Raw genomic sequence first — 25,377 nt, 5'->3', positions numbered from 1 at the left:
AAATATTGACAGCTTTTTCAAGCCAGGTTTAATGAAGTGCAGACTTGGGTTTTTCCTTCTCTTTCTTCTTTCAAAAACACTGATATCCACCATAATTTTACTGACAAGTGCAAGTTCATCTCTATTTCCAAACATAATCATGTTTAGCAAAATAAAAAAAATAATATTTCTTTACAACAGAAATAACTCTTTCTGGCAAGAGTTAACTTCAAATAGTTAAGAGTTAAAGTAATTCATACACATTTTTAGTGTCAGTATGAGGAAAAAATTTTGAAGCTTGTGCCATAAAATTCAGAAAAGAGTGGAGTCGTCACTGTGCACCATAACCAATTCCATTACAAAACTTAGAACAGTGTGAAAGAAACAACATTGAAAAATACGTTTGAGGCAGCGATGGTTGCTGAAAATTGTAAAAAGTATTTTTAGAATTAAGCACTACATTACAATAGTAACCGCTGTATTACAATTATAACCTTGTAGAGGGGGTCTGTTGTTAGAACAGGTCAGTTCTCATTTTAAATAAATGCTTTCTGTTAATTACTAACATAGTTGGAGCACAGTTTCTAGTTTTTGCAGCTTTTGTTGTAACTGTTATACAGTTCATTTTAATCACTGTTTAGCACTGGAAATTAAGGATGACACTACCAAAAGAACTTACCATATATGTCTGTCTATGTGTAAAAAGTTTTAAACACACAAATCCAGTATTCTAGATCAAATCTGCTTAGATGACAAAAATATTCTAAATCGAGTCACTAAATTTTAAAATTATCATCTACATCATGTTAAATGTTTTTTTTTTTTTCCCCAAAACGATAACAATTATCAGATTGGTTAACTGGAATGCAAAAAGCTAAACCAACAAAAAACATACATGAAACCTGAAATCCCCTTTCAGCATGGAACAAAGATCCTCTGCTACATCAGACATACAGGGATGCAACGTGGCAACCAGCCTTGCGTAAAATGGTAGCAAATCCAACCTGCAAACAAAGGAGGTAAAACAGACAACTAATTTAAGTTAAAAGCATTTATGACACCAGAATGAATGTGCATATATTGGCAGAGCTATGTACAAGCAATTTTAGAGACGCTCACACTTCAGTCTGCAATACCATTTAAAAATAACAACACGAAAAGGTATACTACCACATTCTACTGGAATTCTCCACAGTTAATTTCCTTTCAAAAATACGGCCCTAGATGAAATGCCAAACACCATCTCAACTACAGAGCACAACCTCTAAGAAATTACCAGATACAAACAAAATTCAGGTTCCTTTCAACATGCACAATGAAACATTCTAACAGACAACCCCATTTGTAGCTGTGGGTTTTTTTTTTTTTTTTTTTAGAGTAGCAACAGACACAACCACGAAGGTAAGAACATCTTTACTTTTAAGGCAGTGAACACTGAAATGAATGTAGTGTTATTACATAAAAACAAAGCTCAGTAGATGCGATGTGACCACCATTTTCCCCAAAACTCAGCTAATACTCCCACAAACAGTAGTATTTCAAAATTTGCTATAGAACTTCCCTTATTTTCTTCTCCTCTTTCCTCAATTGCATGCCTTTATACCCATTTCATAGTGTCACAGGTTTCCCTTAGAGAATTTCGGAGGACAATTTTTGTTTTTCTTAGTTTGTACTCTGTTTCTTTCCATCAGACTCTGATGGCAATAATGGGATAAGTGTCCTTAAACCTGGTTTGTGGCATCATGTAACAGGACACAAAGCTAAAACACAGCTGCTTTGAGTGAATGTGCATGTATCACTTTTAAATGCAGAGAAATCAACTGCACTGAGGCCTTATAATACCATTCAACAGGCTGAAAACACTATTTTTGTTTTCAGAATGTAAGTTAATGCTGTAAACAGATGAACTGTAGGAACACCCTGCTGTTTTAAGTGCAGAGAAACATCTTAAAGCTGCATGCTTCAAGTAAAAAATTTCCTATAAGGGCAAAGTGGTTCTTGAGTTTACAGTTTGGGACAATTACAAATTATAAATTACAATTAAAGAGGGACAATTACATCTTTAAACTAGACCAGAAGCATCAGAATATACTACCTGAAAGAGGCTAAGCAGCCTCCTGACAACACATAAAACTCCTGGTGAAACATTGCAGGTATCCAGTTACCTATTTAACAGTTCTTATTCTCTCCTGTTAATCAATAACTGAAGCAGTATTTACATTTTTTCAAGTTTGTTGGAACACACAGTCAAGGATGACTAGCCACAGCAAATTACTATGATGTTATTAAGCTTTTAGCCATTAACTCTCAGAAGAGAAGTGAAAGCCTCCTCACTTCACACAATAATACACAAAGCTAAATGAAAAAAGGACTTCAGCTGAATTGAGGGGGTGTGTTTGAACTGGGGGGATTTCTGTATGACATCTCTTTTAAAGGCAAAGAGCAGAAAGTTTTATTCTGGTCTGTGTAAGTACCTGCCTGCCGACAGCTAATAATTTCATCTCTGTAAACTGAACATACCTGGGGGAAAACTGAAGTCCTAGAGTACATTGTTGTTATTCCCTCACAGAACACAAAAGGTTTCTTCATGGGGAAGAATACTAAGACTGAGTATTTCTAAATAGGTGAAATATAATAAGGAAAAACCTTGGGTCAATTACAGTGAAATTGGCAACCAGAGATTGAAGCCGTTCAGGGACAAATATTAGTGTCAGAAGTGGAGGGATTGCAGCATCAGTGGCTCCATCTACTGGAACCTGCACTGAGGCCGATCTAAACTTTTGTTTACTCCAAAAGCATTTCTTCCTCTAGAAGAGGTTGCAGATATTGACTAAAAAAAACAAAAGAAAAAACCCAACAACAACAAAAGCCCACACCCACAAAGCCCACAGTATTGCATTCTCTTCCTGCTCTTCTACATTATGAAGCAAGATCTAGCAACAGGGATGAGTCAGTTACTCTGAAGCCTACATTAAGCACCCTGAATATCAACCACCATAGTAAAATCCCACTACTTCTGACCACTGTGATTTTGACCACATACCTTGGACTGAAATTAAGTCAACCCTGGATCACAGGGACTGCACTTCAGTGAAATATCCAAGAGCATTTATTTTGATAGAATTTCAGAAGTTAGTTTATTAAAAAAACCCAAACAAACAAACCCAAGACTTTGCTCAATTGAAGTCCTAATTGCAGTGTCTCTAGAATGAATGCATCCAAAGTTTTATACCCAGAAAGAGTGAGGGGGCATTTTGTACATTTATTAATTGAGATTCTACCAGAATGACATTTTAAAGAATGAAGCCACACAGCAAGAACTCCTGTCTCACAAGAATAATCATAGTGCAGATGAATGCAACATATTCACAGGGCCTGAACAGGTACAAACTGCCCCCCACACTGCTCAGTGGGAAGAGAATGACACTGTGGAATCTGCATGCTATCAGACACGCACTTTTTGCTTTTGCTTCTCAGCCCTGGCACAAACTCCTCATCTCAAGCACATCCCTCAATTTCACCACAAAGGAGAGGCCACCGAAACACTAATAAGTCAAGTTCAATCGAACAAAAATGACCTTGCTACTGAGGGGATTCTCAGGATAAGCAGCTGAAAAGGCAGCAGCTATGCAGGAGGTTTACACCTTTTCAGTTAAACGCTCAGAACTCTAACACTCAAGAAGCAGTCAACATCTGAATTCACAAAAGCCAACCCTAACGCTACGAATTTCTGCATGATGAACAACAGATTTCTTGCTTAGTAAACCTGCAACCTCATAGATCACCATGGATGAGAATGGTAAAAAAAAAAAAAAGTCAGAAGCCTCAACAGGCCCTATTCAGTGTTTAGCATTTGTCTAGAATTGTTCAGAATTTAAGGCCAAAAAGAGATTTTAAGCTTTCATTGAAGTTGAAAAAATTCAACAAAAATTCAGTATGCAATGAAATAATTATGTGTATCTGTACAGGAAAATAATTCAGGTAGCAGATATCAAAAGAATTACACATAAACGCCCTAAAGCTGTAAACAGTATGGGTTAAATCACTGCACTGTGACTTTAGAGCAAACTGTACATCCCTGAATTAAAAGGCTACTGTTTAGTTTTAAATCAATCCTCCAATTCAAATCTGAAAGCTGCCTGTATACTGGCACTGCAAAATCTTTTTTTAAAAGACTCTCTGTTCTCTTGGGTTGCAGGTTCAAATCACAGCTGAAAATGTGTGACCCATTCATAAGTATTCAATGTAGTACAACGATTTTGTATTCTAACACTAATCTACAGTTCGTTGAGGAAAAACTGCCTTTTTTTCCAAAATGAGTTTTCTGTCTTAAAGAATCCTGCATTTGTCCCAATCTAGCCAACCCCAGTGGGAACAAGAAAGCTCCCTGGCAACACTGCATAATGACTCTGACTTTACAGTGTCTGTGTTACTCTGCAAACATGAAACCAGTTCTGTACTTTCTTGGTAAGATTGTTATGCCTGCAGGTTTCTTAAATCTGATCTCTCAAAAGAAATCGAAATTATTCTGTTATTGAAATACCCTATTATGGCTGCCAACATAACAGCTACACTCAGACAACATTATCTGATATACTTGAAAACGAAACACTTCTGGAAAAATACACTGCTTTATCCATCACCATTCCTCTGAACCCTTCTCAAAAACCAAAACCAAACACACAGTCCTCAAGAACATAACCACGACAAGCTTTCTTCTCCCGTGGTATACTGAAGTGCTATTGCAGAAACTCCCGGAATTAGTAAAAACTGGTATAACAGTAACAGAATGTAGAGATGTATTATGGCTCTGTGAAGAGACACACAAAGCAAACATTGTTAATGCACAGTATACGTAGCTTTGAAGCAGTGTGTTAATCTTCTAAATGAATTTGTAACATTTTTTAGCAACCCATACTGTTGTGTGCCACGTACAAACCTGGAGGTTTTCCACTAGGAAAAGCTGCATGAAGACAGCAGCTCACGGAGTGAACCACATCATCTATACTAGTCTACTCAGTTCCCACAGGAAAATGGATCTTTTAAAAATTATTATTTTTAAAACAGATTTGTGGGATAATAGAACTACCCTTGGTAAGATAACAAATCAGTAGTAATGTGAAAGCCATATATGATTCTTGCAACTTACCTGTGGTCCTAGCACAGTCTGATCAAAGACACAGCTCTAATAAACAATACACTAGGATTTTAACTTTTGCTATCATCCTACACTAGGATTTTAACTTTTGCTATCTTCTGATACACATTTACATTGTAGATGATACATCATCTACAGCTGATTTACATTGCTGTAGATGTTCTACACCATGAGAAAAAGTTCTTCCCAAATTGTGTTCTGGTGTGTTTCGTTGTTACCAGCAGGCTGATAACATTTCTGTTTATTTCCTCTACATCACAAATTTGGGCTGAAGAGCACCTTGTTATGTCTTACACAAAAGATACTCAACCACCTGTCTCCTCTACCAGTAATTCACATTTCAGGCAGTCAGGCCTCTATCCAAGTCTCCAAAGACTGAGGTGTCAAAACTAGTAATTTTTAGAGAAAAGAATACTTGAGAGAATGAAGGATTATGTGCAGTTCTAATTGCAAATGTAGTATCAACACTGAGTCAGGTTAATGCATACTCAGCAAACCATTGGCTTATATACAGCTGGGACAGTAGCATTATTAGCACAGCAGATGCTTATTACAGATGGGATGTAGAAATAGGCTAGAGTTAAGGTTGAAAACACAGCACAAGTAGTGATTAAAAGTAAGGAAAACAAAACAAAGTCTGTTTATTCAAAGCAGTAGTCTACACAAGCCCTGAGACAAAACAGACACTCAAACTATGTTCTTTCCCCCAGTGTTAGTAAGGAATGGAATCACAGTGGTGTGAACTCTAACAGGAGATCCAAGATGATGAAATATTTGAAACTAAAAGCTGCATCAAAACAAATAGGGCAAGGTGGAGCAGGAAAAGTGACTCCTCCCTAATTGCACCTATTTAAGGTGCAAGTTTACCAGACAGAAAAGAAATGTATTATTCATCCAATGATTTTAAATTTTTATTTTAACATATATATTATATATATTTCAGTATATTATGTATTTTAATTCTGAAAGGGACTATGAAGGTGCTGGTTCTCATCCACTGAGGCAAACAGCTGTAGTAGTTTAAAACCCTGCTGTCCCCTCGCTGGCTGCTCTGCCCCTCTGTGCAAAGCCCCACCGCCTCGATTCAAGCTGACAGGAGCACACACCTGCCTGAGCCACAGGGACTGTATTTTGCCAACCAAGGCTCCCTTGGGAACTGGGGGTCCACGGAGCCAGGGAAACCTGAGGAAGTGCAGAGATTTCCCGCTTGGGGATAGTGTCCAGTTCTGGGGTCCCCAGTTCAAGAACGATAGGGAACTACTGGAGGATCCCACAACAGAGCAGCTCTCTTACACGGAAAGGCTGGGACAGCTGGGTCTGTTTAGCCTGGAGAAGACTGAGCGGGACACTTATCAATGTTTATAAATATCTAAAGGATGGGTGTCAAGAGGCTGGGGCCAGACTTTCCTTAGTGGTGCCCAGTGACAAGACAAGGGGCAATGGGTGTAAACTGGAACACAGGAAATTAATTTCAACATGAGGAAATCCTTTATTTTGAGGGTGCCAGAGTACTGGAATGGGCTGCCCAGGGAGGCTGTGGAGTCTCCTGCTCTGGAGATATTCACAACCCATCTGGATGCGTTCCTGTCCAACCTGCTCCAGGAGAACCTGCTCTAGCAGGGGGGTTGGACTAGATGACCTCCAAAGGTCCCTTCCAACCCCGACCATTCTGTGATTCTGTCATTCTGTGTAATATTTACAATCATTTGTCTGAGCAAGGCTCTTCCTGCAAGTGCAGGGACCTCGCTTACGAGAGAGACGATGAGAAATAGCAAAACTCTGCGTGGACAGAAGAGGCTAGGCTCAAATTCTTACACTTGCTTTCTTCAATCCACCCAGTCTAGAACCAGCATTGTTCCAGAAGATAACAGCTTCTTATAATGGCTGTGCACAGTATCAGAATTAACATATCACAAGAAAACCTCCTTCCTCGACTACACTCTGCTTTAACTACTCCAAGGTTCTCATATAAAAAAAAAAGCACAAGTTCTCCTGAATGGAATATATTCTCCTTTTTTTGACAGAAGGAAGGTTTTGCTGTTTTCACAGTAAAAAGAGTCATGAAAAGATCCACTATAACACAGAAGTACCAGAAAGAGAGACACTACTTATTTAAAACATTTACATTGCTATGGCAAAATATGGTGGTGAATTGCTTGATCAATCCTAAATATTTCTTTGGTGCTCTAGTATAAATCACTCCAGAAGTGCACATCAGGAATAAACATGCAACTTGGAATATATACTGGTCTTCAGTAATTTAAACAGTTAAAATATATAGATAGGTTAAATAACCAAAGGATAGATCCAGCTGGTTCCCCTTCAGTTCTTACCTTTGCCTAGGAACTATGAAAAGCGCTCGTACTAGTTTTCTTCTGTTGGCTTTTGTATTCATATTCATGCAAAAATCCATTGCTGCCTACAGAGAGAAGTAAATACAGCACTTCACCTTTAATGCATTGGGTTTTTTATTTGGAGCAATATAGCATGCTTTTCAAGAGTATCTTTTACAGAGCTATTCCTGTTTTATTAAAGCAGCTGCATGTAAAAAAATAAATCTTCATTTTTGTCTAGGAATGACAGAAAACATTTCCAGCTGCAGGAATATAGACTGTTCTTTGGATCAACACAAGGAAGAAAGTAGCTTTAGGCAGACAGGGAGTAACTTGTCAGGGAGTGATGGGAAGAATAAAGGAAAAAGCCAAGCCTACTTCAAAAACAAACTAACACATAAGAAAACAGGCAGACAAAACCAGTATCACATGGTATTTGGGCAACAGCTAAGAAAGAAAGAGAAAATATTTCCTCCAGGTTAAAAATTAATTCAGCTACTGCTAGACTCTAAAGCTTCAAATCTTTATTTCTGACCAATCTGATTTAGCATTATAGCTTTTAAGAGTGGAAAAAATGGAAACCATGACTATACCTTGTCTATCAGGTCTCTGTTGACACAATTTGGAAGCTGCTGAAGAAAAGCATCTACTATAAGCTTCAAATGAGATCCAGTACTGGCTTCTTCATCCTCTTGTTCTAACAGAGTGAAATAAACAAGCAGCACACATCTTTAAGCTACAAAATACAATGATTTGCCATCATATGCCCCAAACACTGTGTTTGTAATCTTTAGATGTTAAACATTCATCCACAGATTCAAAAAACATAAGATATAAAGATGAATACAATATCTAGTTATTTAATGCAAAAAGAATCCAGTGATTGTCTATGCCAACCAAAGTCAAAAGTATCACCTTTAAAACTTGTCGTCCTATTCGTGAGGTTCCCTACCTCCTAATTTACACTGTCAGAGGCAACAAGAAATATACATTCCTAGAAACTATGGTAGTCTCTTTAAGTGATGAAAGGAGGACCACAAGAAGGCCTGAAGATTGGAGAAAATACTACATGAGTAAAAAACAACCAACCAAAACACCTTAATGGAAGTGGGGATTCTACTTTTTACATACGTTGGCCCTGCAGGAGAAACAGAATTTCTGAATAAAAGTGCCCATTAAGGCCATTCTTTCATCTTGTATGTTCTTGACATCTTTTCACTTGAGGCTGTGAAAGCTAGAGGCCAGGTTAATTCCTTCAGCAGAAACCAGGGTAGAGGATCACCAAGCAAGAGACGAAGGGTTGATCACTCAGCAATCCCAAGGCAAGTGACAACTTGTTTTTCAAGCAAACGTTTCTGCGTAATTTGCAACACCCAAAGCAGTCCCAGTAACCTGTACCTATGCATTGAGTCAGTAACACCACCTAAATAAAAGGCTGCAGGACAACTCTATTGCTGAAATTTCAGGTTTTCTGACATGAACCATGAAGGTCTCACCAGACCAATCCCTCTACAGTTACTCTTTAACTGCAAAACATGTGGTATGCTTCAAAATTTTTCCAGATTTTATTAAGACCAAGAGAAGAGTCTGGTTTGCTCTACAGCACAATGTGAGTCAAAACAACAAGTGGTAACACTAACACTTGGATTGTTCCAAAGAACACTGCCAGCTACCTCATCTTGAATATACTAGAGATTAAAGCAGATGACACTGCCTCCTCTCTTTTGCAGGCAACCAGAAGCCAGAAGAACAAGAGGGAAGGCTTCATTAAGAGAGGAAAAAGAAAAGGAAGATGTTCCAGATGCTCAGACAAAAGAAGACCATGAAATTTTAAATACTTAATGGAACCCTGACTCTCTCATGACCCATATACTTGGAAATAGAGTTCTCTAGGGCACATGCAGTAGTTCAAACCAGACTGTTTTTACTAGCAAATCTTGTTTTAATGCATTTTGCCATTTAGGTATTTACAGCAGCACCTTCCTGTCTCCTTCTCACGTTCTTTTAATCTTCCTCTTTTTCCCTTACAGCAATTAGTTGTCTCACCTCAGTCCTATATTCAAGCTGACTCAACGCTCTTAAAATAAATGGAAAAACTAAGTCTTGACAATTCAGTCACTCTTCAAAACAAGCTTTCAAGAAGCCCTGCTATCACACTCAATTGCAACAGCTCCCAAATATATCTCTTCTTTCAGTGGTCCTCTCCTTCACTGCAGGGCTACAGGTGCTCTCACGCTGTATTTCTTTCTCATCACAGTATGTGGATCCTTGCTAAGAGGAAAGGCTCTTTTGTAGTACCTGAAGCAGCTTTGGGACTTAAGAATTTTACCGTGACAGGAATTGAAACGGTCAGGGCTTCCTTCTCCAAGGCAAACAAAGATTTTAAGTACGTAATTCCCACAAAAAAAAGAATTTATTTCTTGCTTTTCACTTTGATCCACTCGAGTTCCCATCTTTTATCATCACCACATTTTAAAATGCATTACCTCTTTTTAAAAAACTTACTACAAAGAGTAATGTATAACCATTCCAATTACACTACTTGTAATAGTCTAGCTGGGTGCAGATGAAATCACACAGTATGATCGCTGTGGAGACTGAAAGAAAAATGCTTTTTTCTTTTTAAACACCTTTATATTTAACCAGAAATATGCATGCAATCCTGCAATTTTCAGGGAACAGAACTGAGATAGGATGATGCTAAGGACTTACTGAAGTCTTTCTCCTGCAACAACTGGTGCCAAATAGTCTTCTACTTCAGCAAGAGTAGTCATTTCCCTTCCCTCTCCCTACACACTTACTTTCTGAGAAAGCTCTGGCCCCCTTACTGTGAACACATTTTTTTAATATTTACAAAACCATAACCTTACAGAGGGTTCTCTCCTAGAAACTGCCTGAAAGCTTTAGACTGCTTTGTACAGTATCACCCAGACGATGGAAATTACAGATGTGCTGTTGTAATGCCAGTAGCTATTCCTCTGAGGTGAGTTTTGAATTTGACCGTGCAGGAGCCCTCACATTCAGATGGTACAAACCAGTATCATGAGCAACCTGTTGGCTGGATTCCCCTCTCTGCATGGCACTTCGGCATAAGCAGAGTGTTAAACACCTTGTTGAATCAAAGCCTTGCTGATGAATGTGTTCAGAATCTAGTCTCACGAGTCATCCAAGTCCAAAACAAGTTTTTAATGAATATTTTTAGGTCGTCTTTAAATTGTTGCTCTTCTGATAGGAACTCTGCTAGCTCTCTTAACAGTGTAGCAAAATTAACAGCGTTGACTTAATACTCACTTCTACACATCACCTCTACTGCCGACCAACCTTACAGAAACTGGTGCTAGATATGTATTAACATCAGGCTCCACCTGCTCCCAGGACCCTTGATGGCTTGCACCCTGGCCACTCCTTACTTAACATCTTTGTCTCCATTCACACAGCTTCATTTTTAACACTTTATCTTCTCTTTTAAAAACAACCTCAAAACTCACTTCTTGCAGCACGTTTGCAGTCACTAGTTTCAGCTCCGGTGCTATTTGCTCTCTCTCTCTTCCCTGAGCATATTGAAAATAAGAAAATTAAGATTCACTCAAAGTTAACACAACAGTGAAATACAATAAATTAGCTGAATTCCTGGTAAACAAACCTCTTCAACTAAATGCACCAACTTTCTTTTTGTATGTCATACCTTAAACTTAGCTGACTATAGACTGCAACCGTTAATATAAGTGCAGAAACAGGTAGTGCAATGCTGTGAAGGATGCTACACCAGGGCACACCTGCTTTAAAAACACACACTTCAGAAAACTGCCTTGTCTTCCTCACATGTGGACAGGGCAGAAAAAGATTGAAGAGAAGTGACAGAAGGGGATGCAGACGTGTGCTGGGTTGGATTGGGATAGTTAATTCTCCTCACAGTATGATGGATTTGTATTGAGAAGAATCTTGATAACACTGATGTTTTTAGTATCAGACTATGTCTTGGATTTGTGCAGAGAAGAATACTGACAATACACTAATGGTTTTAGTTGTTGCCAAGCAATGTTTATGTTAAGTGAAAAAGTTACCAGTTTCTCATACTGGACCTGTGTTCCCAGCTTTTCTCTACAAGGACCTGGGAGGAGACACAGCCAGGACAGCTCACCCAAACTGACCAGAGGGATATTTCATGCCTTAAAAAGTCATGCTCAGTATATAAGTTGTGAGGAAGTTGGCCAGGGAGCTCTCTCAGTGTGTTTTCAGGCTCTCTCTCTGGCTCAGCATCAGTCAGTGGGCGCTAAGCAATTGTAACATTTGGGGTCTTTTTACCCCCGTTGCTGTTTTCCTTTTCATTACATATTGTTATCATTATTAGTAGTAGTATTTTTATTATTTTAATTACATGATAATAGTATTAGTATTTTTAGCATCATTATTTTACTTCATTTTATTTCACTTAGTTTCATTATTAAACTGTTCTTATCACAGCCCAAGAGTTCTCTTATCTTTTCCTCCGATTCTCTCCCCCAACCCACTGGGGGAGAGGCAGGTGATCAAGCAGCTGTGTGGTGCTGACTGGGACTAAACCACAAGAAGTAACAAGACACACAGTACCTGCTGTCTGACTGCACTGTCTACCCTATTTATCCTATTTTCCCTTCTGTAATTCACTTACCCACTCTGCCAATGAAATCCGTGCCCCAGATTATCACAATAACTAAAGTTACTTTTTTTTCTTTATCTTGGACCTCACACCTAAGGCCCTGCTACACCTCATGCATCCTCCCTTTTTATACTAAAGGCCCATCTCAACCTGGGAACACACTGGTTTATGTTTGCAGAAGTGTCATAATACAATGGTTTCATTCTTTGCTGGCTTTGCACAAAACATTACTACTAACTTACCTTAAGTACAGATGCACAAGGATTCAGTACGTAGGAAAAGTTACAGCTGTATTTTGCAGCTGAAGGACACCTAATTTGCCTAATTTCAAACCAGACTGAATTTTACTTAAGAGAAAGGCTGACCAAAAAAAAAAAAATTCAATTCACTAGAGGGAATATATGACAGAACTTGAAACAACAACATCCAAATTCAAATTTTTGTTAATGCTATATATCTGGTGCTACCAACCAGCGGTGTTCAGAATTATATACACACACACACTCAAAACCCACAATCACAGAGTTTAATGTTTCAAGTAAAGTAACCCTCACATGCTGCTAATTTATAGCCTAGTTTTCTAGCAAAACAAGGATTTGGCAAACATATCTAGTTTAATTTCCATCATGAATTTATGAAGCTACTTGCCAGTATCAAAGAAATTTGACAAAGGTATAGAATTCAAAGACACCAGGTTTCTACATGTTTCACAAAAAATAAACTAATGAGCAAACACACGCATGAAGCAATAGCAACTAAGAAAAAGCCTACACTGAGCCAAATGACATTACCTTCACAAGGTAGATAGTAAAAGGCTTTCTTTGGGGGCTGGCTGTTTAATGATAGAAATAAACCCCATTGACACATTTTAGATTAACCCTTCAGATAAGACTATGCTTAATGGTCAGTCAACAGCTAGTTTAAAAGCAGAAACTAGTGCTGATTGTTAATATTTCATATTACGACAAAACATGATCATCCTTTTGACTGTAAAAGGAAGGTGATGCATCAATCCTTCTGTGCTACTGTACATACTCAAACTGGCTTCGCCTCCCAGTGAGCTAGAACTACACACAGACTGTATCTTCTACTTCTGATATCCCCTGTTACGCCTTCCTCACTTCTACAGGTTCTCACTCATGTTATTTGGCTTTGTCTTTTTATGTGCAATAATCTTCATCCTCCCATCAAGTCAAGAATCCCTTAAAAAGGCAAGAAGGAAACATCCACATTCCTTTAGACGTCTCTTGACAAAGTGGTTTGTTTTGGCTATGACCAATCCAGAATGAACTGCTCTTTTTTTCTTTGGATTCCAAGGGAACGTCTATGTGTACTGCCCTCATAGGTAGCTGGAACAAAGCTGTTCACTGTTTTGTTTGAGATCTCTGACTGGGAGGATAACAACTCACTAAAGCTGAATATCCTGCAATTAAAACTTAACATCTTAATGAGCTGATAACTACAGAGAGAATATAAATTGAAGGGGAAATTTATTGCAAAGAGGGTATGGCTTCTTCCAACCTGTCTGGGTAAAGAAAGGAAAAACCTAAAGAAATATTGCACAGAATTATCTGGACAGTTCTCCTTTCAGGAAGAGTTTGGAACACACTGATTCTGGAGCCATCCAATTTCTTTGAATTTGTGAGATGTCACAGACCAGCACAGTCCCAAGATTAATTTCAGCTCAACTAACTTCAGGTACACAAGAGTCACCCCATTTCAGGATCCCTATACCCTGACCCATCCCTGTTGTCAGCTGAGAGAATGACACTTTGAGGAGCTGCTCAAGCTACTCAATGCCCAAACGCACAGATCCAAGCATCAGCTTGTTTAGATGAACCTGTGCTTCCAACGCCAATACACAGCCTGCAAGGGCCTGAATGGTTCTGCTTTGATGTAAACTCCACAGCGTGAAGTTTTGGCTTTAACTATGAACTCCTTAGGTTTTAAAGCCCAATGCAGTTTCAAACATGATGATTAGATCAGGTATGATTTTCACTTTTAAGGCACAATCTCCAGCCAGTGGACTCTAGATGTGACTATTTTTACCCACATTCTAGACACAGAACAAATTTCCTGCTTCAGAAATGAAAAAGAATCTGGTTTGGTCCTTGGAAATCCAAAGCAACAAAACCCATGTGTCTTACAAGCCGGGCTCAAAGAAAACACCTCAGTTGCTCCTCTACAAATTTGGCTCTTTGCACCTGTAGTTGCTTTTCCCACTATTCAGTGCCACTGAAACAAAAACTTGTAGCTCCTAAGAAAAATTCTTAGGAAACATTTTGCCACTGTTTTCTCTAGTAAAAGTAACAGCTACATTTTCACACGTGCCATTTGCAGCCCTTTACACAGAGAGGTTAAAATTCTTAAATCCTGCTATGTAAAGCTGTAACATCAAAGGAAGCTTTTAACGATTAACAAGACAGAAAGGCAGAGCTGAATCTTAGATCTCAGTACAAGTTAGAACCAGAAAATATTAGCAGCCTAAGCACATTTGATAAAAAAGTCATTTTGCACTGAAGTCTACAAACTTCTTTCTAGTCACTTTTCAGACAACTGCCTTCACATCTGATTATTTTTGAAAGCTATATGAAGGAACCAGTAACTTCCACTACATAAACCTCCATACACTTTTCAGTAGTATCCGAATGTGTTATGGATGTGTTTTTGACCACAACCCAACAAATTCTAGCTGCTAAAGTTTCATAAATATTTCTCCCAGAATTCACTCTACCTACTAAAACCCATCAAACTCAAAAAACACAAATCAGAAAACAAAGAACTCCTAAATCCAATTCTTTTTACCTTGCTCATCCAGAAGCTTTTTTGTAAGATCTTCTGCCTCATCTCCACAGTCTAATTCCAGAGGATCGTCATTAATATCCAGGTTCTCCAGCTCCAACTCCAAATCCTCACTGCCAGGTGCTTCCTTATTATCTTTGGCATCTTTTGAATCTATTAAGTTAAGTAGAAATATTAAACTATTAAATACACACAGTCATGATCACAATACAGGAATACAAGTTGCTAAACCTACATCTCTTTAGTTAGCGTCTTAGTTTCGTTAAAAGGACGGGGGAAAGAATATCTACGCCTTGAGACTACGCTGTCTCATCTGTCAGGTCTCTGGTTTGATATCCTTCATACAGCTTCACCCATATGCCTGAAAACTGCAGACATCTACCTACATTGGGGTCTCGAGGATTGCCAATAGTGTTTAGTGGTTTGGTTCATTCCAAACTATATAGCTGGTACGTCTTCATTGGGTGACATGCATACCTTCAAATGGAACAAGATATTCAGAAATGTAGCAATCCAAGTCCAAAAGTGCTTAACATGGATTGGAAGGCCATCAAATGGAAGTGCAAGCAAAAAAAATTTGCATACTGGGAAGGTCAGATAGAAAAACAGTATCCTCCAAAACATCAGTAAATGAATATGACAAACATTATTTAGAGACAGCTAAACTGATCAAATTGACAAAGCAAAGTATTTTATACAGACCAAGGAAAAAAAGCAACGAGCAGAACAGGAGGAAGATACTGAAGAAATGTGTTATGTGGAGATCAGATAGAAATCTTGTTTTCCTCAAACACAATCTATGAAACTCTAGATGAAGATTCAGAAAGGAATAGTTAATATTCTTCTTGGACAACACTGGTCCAGCATAGAGCATTTTTCCAAGAGATTACTATCTACAACATTTCACTGTTCTTCTAGGCCTCCTTAAAGCCTCATTTGCAGGCTACGCTTCAGGAAAAAAAAATTTCAAGGCAAAAAACTTGAATAAAGTTCTTAAATTCTGTCAACAGAAAGATGACAACTAAACAGTGTACACATCATATGGAAACTAGAGTAGACTCTCAAAGGAAGTGACCTGTTCAGAACCACACTAATTTAGTGTGGAACAGAATTTGGTGATGTCTCTAATTCAACCTTCTGCTCAAAGTGGGTGAGCACTGTATTCAGGCCAAATTTCTCAGGGACTTTTTTCCCTTTTTCTTGAAAAATCTCTTGAGGCAGAAATTCCAGTCTCCCTGGGCCAGCTGCTCCGAAATCTAATTATCCTCACAGGGAAATTTCAGAATTTAGAAGTCAGAAATAAGGCCATTATCTACAAAGCTGAAATTCCATTAATACTCAACACTGACCTACTGCATGCGTATTAGAAAGCCATGTAGCCTGTGTCTTCGTGGGCAATCCCTCAGTGCCAAAACACTGCTTCTATCCAAACAGGCACCTTCTGTTACACTCAGACAGCGATGGTGAATGTCATTTTTATCTCACTGTAACTCAAGTGTATCAACGCCTGGTTGTGAACCTAGGGCTGCAACAGGAGTGAGGAACCATCCAGGCCTTTTACTACTGGAATTATATACTGAGACAGTTGGCTACCATTGACAATTTAGTAGGAAAAAACAGAATGAACATTAACATCTTTCAAAGAAGGTAAGCTTTTAGGTTTCTCATAGAAAAGCTAAGAGTTGCTTACACTGGTCAATCTCCAATTATTTTAAATTTAAAATTCTATCAATATTAAAATGCATTTACTTTTTTTCTTCCTTAAATACCATACCCACAAATAATCCCTTTCCCACATACTATCTTCCCTAAAAATTCATTCCAACTGGTGTACTGTCCTCATTACCACAAATTATTTCATTAGAAACCCATTAATTTCATCAAATATGCGTATTTGCTGGACAAGATATGTTAAAAATACTCATGTAAGCATTCTACCTCTTGATTCATCTTTACTGGAATCCTTGCTCTGGGAACATTTTTCATTATCTTTAAACAAAATTGCTGGCACAAAAGCCTTTAAGTCGATGAGATTCTCATAAAAGTTTCTAGCATCTTCATCTTCCCAGATACCCCCCTCCAGGTCATACTCTCCAGGCTTTCCTGGCGTGAAAATATCAATACCAGGCCCATGTTCTGCAAAAACAGTGAAACAATAAGACAGTTATTCACACACATTTTTTTACCTTCTGAAGGGAGGCACCTTTAAAGATTAAAGAAATATTTTTTAGAACATGTTAAATTTACTACTACCACTGATTTCACTTAAATATTGCAACATACACTTTAAACAGTCTTAATATTAGATATATCAATAAGCTATATCTAAAATTGTAAATTTGGCATTGACAGAAAACACAGACAGTATCAGCGTGAAAGTCCAATCAAGTAAAAATCAAGCAGCACATTAGGTGGTATTTGGAAAGGAAAGCAGTAACAGACTGCACATATTAGCATAAAAACTAATTGCTTTGAGCATGATGAACCTCACTGTATTTTAAGAGCAGACACTGAAAAAAAGAAAAATTTAAAGTTCATAGGTATTCAAGAAATACATCTTTTTTAAGCTCAGGATCACTTCAGACAAAAGCTACACTCATGATTTCAACATCATCTCTACATCTAAAATTTGAGACTCATTAAGGCACTGAATAGCTCTGCCAGGTAAATGCTGTACTTCTCAGGAGGTCAGAGCCACCTAGTCACTTACCTGGCTTAACAACATGTTCCTGCTCATGGCATCGTGACCCAAAATACACTTGGAATTCATTTTTAATATCAGATTTTAAAACTCTAATGTAAACAGTTTAAATATCAAAAAAGTGCATTACATTAAATTGAAAGGATTAGATTACAAACATTTTTAATTTTCCATTTATTCCTGTATTACCTGAAACAAATCTAAGTAGGTATTACTTAAGCTACCACAGCTACACAGCATAGTTATGGTTACCTCTTAGGATTAATTGCTTCAATAAAAAACTACATATTATTCATTCTCTGATATCCCTAAGGGAGAAAACGTAAATAAAAATAAATCTATGGGAAAACACATCAGTGAGAGGGTTTGGTTAGCCCTCCCACCACAGCCAAGCCAAGTCCTTCCAACCCAAACCATTCTATGATCCTGTTTATGTGCTTTAGAAGATGGCCTACCCTCAGGTGTTGGTTTCTCTTGAGGAAGGTCAGGCATATTTTCATCCAAAAGATCAGCTAAAGACTGAGAATTTGCTAACAGCTTCTGATAGGACATGGCAAATTCCTCATATTGCTTGTGTCGATCTTCACTGAGCTCTCCTTTGGAGTGAAGAATGCGCCTACAAAAGTCAAAGTTACAGTAAGACGACCTTTTTTTATGAAATACATGGAGTTATGCTGAACCACTACCATTCTCTCTGAGCAAAGCTAACCTTCCCTCTTCAAGGGGACTGAGAGAAATCTAGTTTAGACTGAAATAGGAAAAATACGAGCAATGCTACAGGTATTTTCCAAACAACCATACTGAATTACTGACTTCAGTATCACTGAGGGTAGTACAGTCCCAGAAGCTCTAAATTCAATGCCCAAAGAGAACAGCTAACTTACTTCTTTGCCATGATTATCCTGTAAAAGCCTTGAGCTATGAAAAGACTTCTGTAGTAAATCAAAACATTCAACTTGCACAAAAGCTGCAAAAAGTTGCTTTGCATCTGTAACATTACATTTTCACGTTGTTCAAATGATTAAACAGGCAATCACCACCAGGAGGCTCAAAAACGCTGCATATGAAGACCAGTCCATTAATTTTCCAACAAACTAAGTTATTTTTAACACTATCAGCCCAAATTAAGAGCAGTTACATTTGTTCTTTTCACTTACTCTTTGTTTTCTTCTACAAAACTATCCATTGTTCTTTTAAATTCTCATTACTAAACTGAAATCTGTTGTAAAAATTGACTTGCATTTGAAGGAACATAATCACTGTTTACAAGCGCACAGTAGGGTTTTCAGGATTACTAAATTGACTTGCATTTGAAGGAACATGTTTACAAGTGCACAGTAGGGTTTTCAGGATTACATGCAGAACAGTACAACTCAATTTTCTTACCAAACTACAGTTAAGTCCATCTTGGATTTTTAGACACAAAAAAAATATCAAGAACTTTCAGTAGTTTGAACTAAATGTACAGAACAATGTAATCTCTGCTAGTACAAGCTTGCCACAGAAGACTGAAGAAAGCCTGTCATCCTTGATTTTGGGTTAACTAAGAATACGCTGGTTGCTCATTAGCAATGTTCTAGTTTGCCCTCAACTGGGGCTCAAGAAGGGCATTTTCTCATCCACGGCATGATCCACTCTGCACAAACAGCTCTTACATGGATGAGGCACAACCAGTCATTTACTGGCAAGGGACACATGGTGTCAGCTGAGCTCTCTGGGGACCCTCTACTGCAAAAGTACAAACGGGCTCACATCAAACATGTACTTTCAAAAGGAAGCTGACAGAATGACCAAGATTCCAATTTGGTTTACAGTAGCTGGAATAATGCTAGTATCACTGGGCTAACTAGCTGTAACCACAGACAATGCACCCGGCACTGAGATAAAAGCATCAGAAGACAAAGGTTGAAATAAGGTGTGAATACCATAATTCCTGAAGCAGGTTGCACCATTACCTTATCATAAGGCTTTTATCAACCACTAAGTATATAATCACATTCTTGCCAAAAGACCCAAACATTTTATGGCATAAAAAATTCTCAACCAGTTTAAGCAATGTAAGTTGAAGGGTAACAATCTTGGCTTTTTTCATTTGCAGGTTAATTGTAAGACAAGAGTAATCTTTGTACACAACACATTCACAGCACAAGCAGCAAATCCCTGTCTGCTCAGAACCAAAACTTCAGGTAGATGTCTTGCTAGAGGGCAAGCAGCAGTAACACTAGCAAAAGTTTTGTCCCTCTTACAAAAACACACCTGTAGCATGTATTACCTGCTCCTATAAAGAAGAGCAAGTAAAATTAACCAACTAAATAACTACTGACAGTTCCTGAAGTGCAGTAGTTCAGTTTGAATTCAGGAAACATCCAGTGCCAATTCACAGCCTTTACGTGGAGACAGCTACCAATTACGTACATATTTTAAATTTAAATTAAACCAGCAGTTCCAAACATGAGCACTGAAGGTCTTTGCTATTACTAAAAGAAAAAATAACAAAAAAGCAAAGCGCTGTAACAAAAGTACAAGAGTCAGTTCTCAGTTTCAGTTCCCAAAGACATGTGTTAACAAATTCGAGCAAGGCAAAGCACCTAGGCAAACTTTAAAAAGTACAATTCATTTTTGAAAACAATTAGAAGTGCAGCATGTAGTACTTATCTTACTTCACGTCTTTTCAGAATTTCACAAAGTGCCCCAATGGAAGTTTAAAAGATCTTAAAAACATACTTAATTTCAACAGGTTTCTTCCACCTCTAACACTTATTTTTGAAGAAACTCACACTAGGATTTGGGAATCCAGTTACTTTCTTCCAGTGACACAGCCTGCACAGATTTTGCTATGCCCTTGGCTGCGTAAACAAACTATCCCAGGTTCTGCTATCAAAGCGTAACTCAAGGTAATTCTCCTAATTATTCACTTGCAGAAACCCCTGTGTCTAATAACGCTTTAATTTTAACCCAAATGATTCAGCAGGTAACACAATATTAAAGCAATGTTAAGGACAGCGTATTAATTTTCAATTCACTCAACTAATCTGTACAGCTTGAGTTATTTCACAGTCACTCTGTTGACACAGGTAAATTCAAGAGGTATTTACCTGACAAAACATCGTAACAAATATATGACACTGTTGATACAGCAGAGGGAACGTTCACTACCTGTTCGCTTCATCAGTTCTAGAAGAACAGTAGGAATAAAAGCTGTTGGTATCAGCAAAGTGGATCACGTTTCAGATACACAGAGGACTGTGTTGTTTTTTTTTTTTTTTAAGGAAAGAATAATCCTATTGGAAGAAACCACCACACAACAAAACACCAACACCACGTCACCACAATCACTTTTCAGAAATCCACAGTTTAGGAAGATTTCTATAGTATTTGCAGATTTCTTACCAGGTAACTTTCTGTCTTTGACCTCATGCCTTGCACCTCCATAGCATGCAAATGCCAAGCATCTCTCGTTACAGACACATTGTAAGCAAATAAAATTAGGCAGGAAAGATTTTTTGATATCTTGTATCTTTTAAGGAAACTTAATCCCCAACTTTGAGTAAGCAGCTAAAATAAACATCTAAAAGTTCAGATAGAGATAAATAATCATTGGATGAAAATAATTCCATAACCTATATTTCACATTCCTTCCCCAAAATAAAGGTTTGCCCCCAAGTTCATAGGGTAACTCAGATAAGGTGCACAAAGGGTCTCTGGTCTGATCTACTCAAAGCAGGCTCAGTGAGATTGGATGAGGTTGCTCATCGCACTAGCCAGTTCTTTTCATTCAGCTGTGCAAGTAAATACTGAAGTGTATTTCCCTCTTTGGGATCACTTAACATTTTTTCTTCTTCATGATTTCTCACCATTCTTCATCTCTTGGAATTCTTTTTTTCCACTTTATTTCCTATCATACAGACTTCGTAACACTCATCAAAATCCCAGCCAGAACCAATGTGCGCAGAACCAATTATAATTACAAAAGTATAAAAGTTTATATTCATTAACTTTAAAAAACTAAGTCAATAACACACTTTAAAGTAACAAGGTACTTGCGGAAATAATGGTAGCTCAAAAGTCAATTTACGGCCTTCTGAAACACACCACTTAGCTGACCGAGACCTGATAGGACTGCAGCACAACAGACCCAAGTTTAAAGCCTTGCTTTGGGAACATCAAATTTTAATGTATTCCAAACATACTTTTGAGTCTGGACTGATGTTCAGGCTTTTAACTGAAACCTGTGCCTACACACAGCAACACATTCCTTTCTATCTGCCTGGAATGTTTCCAAAAGGATTTGAAGAATGACCATGTTTTAAGACCAGCAGTTGGGTTTAGGCTGGGTCCAGTAATGACAATTCAGGATGATTTAAAGAAAAGCAAAGAACGTGATCATGGTAGGAATTAAATTGTTCAGACCTTAAAGGTGTGTATATTCATACCCTTCAATATTAATATTTCATATGGACATCAAAGAGGATTTGGTGCAAGTTGTCTGTAGCCTCCGACACTTTTTTCTGTATCAAGTTGCCCACGTTAAGGTGTAAGGGATACCTTTTTAGTCCAACCTAATTTTTCCTCCATACCGGTAGACTGAAAGTAAACAAGCCAAAGCCACTGCAGCATACGCTTTGTTAGATACATGTGGGTGGCAAGGGAGAAATTACATCGTGCCAACTGGAAAAGGACAGTACCAGCTGGGAAAGAAGCATTAGTCTCAAGCTGCTACGGCAGCATCACCAAACTTAGAGAGTTATAGAGAATTAAAGGTCAACCTGCATTTTCTTTAAAGACATTCAAAGAACCTGTTTTGGTTTTGCTTTTTAAAAAAATTCTAAATTTGCTCAGAATACTTTAGATATACTGTAGAATACAGCGATCTTCTAGGCACGGCTAACAGACTTTGTTTAGAAATACTGCAACAAAGCTAGGCATTTCATAAACTATTTTTTCCTCCGTACATAAAAAGCAATATTCAAATGTCACCTGTTTTGTCTTTCAATGTTTTGTAGCTCCCTGTGGTCCCTTTTCAAGTGTTTGGTCAAAGACGTAAAGTATTCCTTCAACAAATTCTGGAAGGGCTGTTGTTTCTCTGGGCTAATTATCTCACTGGGAGGAAAGCTCAAGTTAAACTTCTCTGCAACAGTTTTTACTTTCCTTGGTACCAAACCAGCAATGTCATCTCCACAGTGCCGACAAAAGCTGATAACCACAGAAACATGAGTGTGGGATTCTCGATCAGCGTTAATAATATTTTTAAGCTGCTCATAGATTAAAGACAGACCTTCTTTGTCAGTGAAAATCCCAACTATTGTCAGTTCTGCAATGAAACGCAAATCAGTTCTTAACTTGGTAATGTTGGGAGTCTTCTCTTCTTTCCTTGCTTCAAAGTGTTTTTTCCAAGCCTGAAGTAGTGAAGGAGCAAAATCAGCGTAGCGCTGGTGAAACAGGGAACACAAGTGCACAGCGCAGTTCACATCCGATATTTTCAGTTTGGCTTCCACAATAGAAGCTACTGCTTCTGCAATGTATTTGCTTAAATTCAGGCTATTAAAGTCATGGGACAAGGAGTCCCTTTGTTGCTCTGTAATGGTTTTGAGCTTCTTAACAAAAGCCGTGTTCTTCTTCAAACTGGAATCTAGTCTGCTGAAGAAGTTTTCCTCAGGGCGATTGTCTGGTGCATTCTGGTTTTTGCTGCGAAGCTCTTTTCTTGCCTGATGGCGTTCCCAAGCCTCCTGATGGAGCTGGTGCGCTTCCTCTTTTTCTCTAAGAGAAATAAAAATTAGTAATTTTCATTACAGAACCTTAGTTTGAGGTTAAGGTCAAAGTCAAAAAAAAAAAAGTCATAGCTGGAAACTCTCCAGCAGTTCTAAACACAAATTTCCCCTCAACACTCTATTTTAAAATCATTAACAAGTTAATCCTAGAAAGCTATCGCATCTGCTTCATGAACTACTGTTTAATTTTTTTCTTTTCTGCAAAAGGCAAGTACTACTTGTTGCAAAACTGAATTTCTCAAACATTTTTCTGCAGAACATACTAATCCCAACAGACTTGGAAAATATAAACATAAAACTCCATTTACTGCAGACAGAGATCTTACAGAAAACAATCTCTCAGCAGCTTACTGTATTACGCACTAAGGGAAATCTTTTATCCCCAGACCACTGAAATCACACAGAAAATTTTAAATAGGTGAAATAGATCTGTCCCAGCTAGAATTCAGCTATGACATTGCCTCAGTCATAGAAAGTGACATATTTCAAACACAAGAATGTCTGGAATCTTAGTATCTTTAGACCAAGAAAGCCATCTTCAACACTGTAGTACCTTTAGATAACATATTAAGAAACACTGTCTTGTTAGTATCACATATTATACTGCCAGGTTACATTCTGTGTTTGCCATCCAGGTATCAGCTGTCCATGACTGATCAAAAGTTACAGCCCTTCCTCACAGTAGATTTGCTCCTGTGACCTGTTAGAGCCTGTATTCCCAATTTTATGACACTGACATTTCTTCATCTTAAGAGAAGCTGTGTTTCTTTGCTCAAGCATAATGGTGCATTACATGGACACCACATTGAGAACACTATCAAACCCCCATATTAGAGACAAAAGTAATTGAGCTTAGAGGAGAAAGCTCAAACCTATATAGAAGTCAAAGCATTCTCAGCCAGCCATGTAAAATTTATATCTTATTATAAGTTGTATGTAGTGTAATTCAAACAGTTCATCTCTTACAATTCTGCTCACAACCCCGAGAGCAGGACTACAGGGATTTAGCGCAATTAAAAGACAACTTACTTCAGTTGAGCAGCTGCTTCTTCTTGTTTCTTTTTCTCTTCCTCCTCTTGTTTCTTTTTCTCCTCTTCTTCTAGTTTCTTTTTCTCTTCCTCTTCTTTCTTCTTTTGCTCTTCTTCTGCCTTTACTTTATCCTCCTCTTTTTTCTTCCTCTCCTTGTCATCTTTTTTTCTTTTATCATCTTCCAGTTTTTTCTTTTTATCTTCAGGAACCTTTAAAGTCTCTCTCTTCATGCCAACCTTGACATCTTCTTTTGGCTTCTCCCTCGAGCTCACTGGCCGCCTTTCACTAAAGTCTTTTTCTTTATTATTTAACGTAGATTCTTTTTCTTCCATATTTGCTGGCTTTTTGCGCTCAGCTGGCATTGTGTGACCCAGGCAAGTCTGCAGAATCACAAGAAGAAATGTACATTTAACTTGCGGTTGATACACTGAAGTCACTTTCATACCCCACCTGTACTCACTCAGATCTTAACCAAGTAAGATAACTCAAAAATGCCTGACTCATCACAATAAAATCCAGCTTTAAGGTAAGTTTTCCTGAACTAAGTAACAGACCTAACAGGTAAAACTGAATCATTTTGTTATAGTGTTATTCTGCGAAGTTGTCTTCAGCATGACTTGTGAGATAAAAGCATTTAAAGTTCCTGCAACTTGAGAAATAGAAGATCTTGGAACATTAATAGAAGACCATCAAAAAAAAAAAAATCCAAGGCTGATGAACACAAAGAACCCCCAACTTAAAAATAACAGTATTTGATTCATCAGCATGCACATGCACCTCACTGACTTTTCTACACATCTAAGAATACTCCCCCTTCCACTACCTTTACACACAGGATCACCAGATATATTGCAGGTTAGATGGAACCTCAAGGAGTTCAACCTTCTGCTCAAAGCAGGGTCAACTACAAGGTTAGACAAGATTGCTCTAGGCTCCGGTCTTGAGGAACTGCTAAGGAAGGAGACTGC

At 38.0% G+C, this 25,377-nt stretch overlaps 1 protein-coding gene across 1 annotated transcript in view; it reads right to left on the bottom strand.

Moving 5' to 3' along the window:
- UPF2 (UPF2 regulator of nonsense transcripts homolog (yeast)) overlaps window positions 1-24,771 on the bottom strand; it is a gene marked incomplete at its 3' end in the record, with an annotated part of 33,038 nt that extends 8,267 nt beyond the window's left edge. Inside the window, exons 1-9 of the mRNA XM_010148431.1 lie at window positions 24,410-24,771; window positions 22,590-23,369; window positions 18,068-18,228; window positions 16,850-17,047; window positions 14,915-15,064; window positions 10,959-11,021; window positions 8,064-8,167; window positions 7,471-7,556; window positions 875-983 (exon numbers count right to left, since the gene is read on the bottom strand). Of these exons, the coding sequence (XP_010146733.1) occupies window positions 875-983; window positions 7,471-7,556; window positions 8,064-8,167; window positions 10,959-11,021; window positions 14,915-15,064; window positions 16,850-17,047; window positions 18,068-18,228; window positions 22,590-23,369; window positions 24,410-24,771 (2,013 nt within the window). The remainder of the gene's footprint in view (window positions 1-874; window positions 984-7,470; window positions 7,557-8,063; window positions 8,168-10,958; window positions 11,022-14,914; window positions 15,065-16,849; window positions 17,048-18,067; window positions 18,229-22,589; window positions 23,370-24,409) is intronic.
- Between the last annotated feature and the right edge of the window lie 606 nt (window positions 24,772-25,377).

This window comes from Eurypyga helias, unplaced genomic scaffold (genome assembly GCF_000690775.1).
Source record: "Eurypyga helias isolate BGI_N326 unplaced genomic scaffold, ASM69077v1 scaffold4993, whole genome shotgun sequence".
Classification (NCBI taxonomy): Eukaryota; Metazoa; Chordata; class Aves; order Eurypygiformes; family Eurypygidae; genus Eurypyga; species Eurypyga helias.
This window is presented reverse-complemented; position numbering and strand designations above follow the sequence as displayed.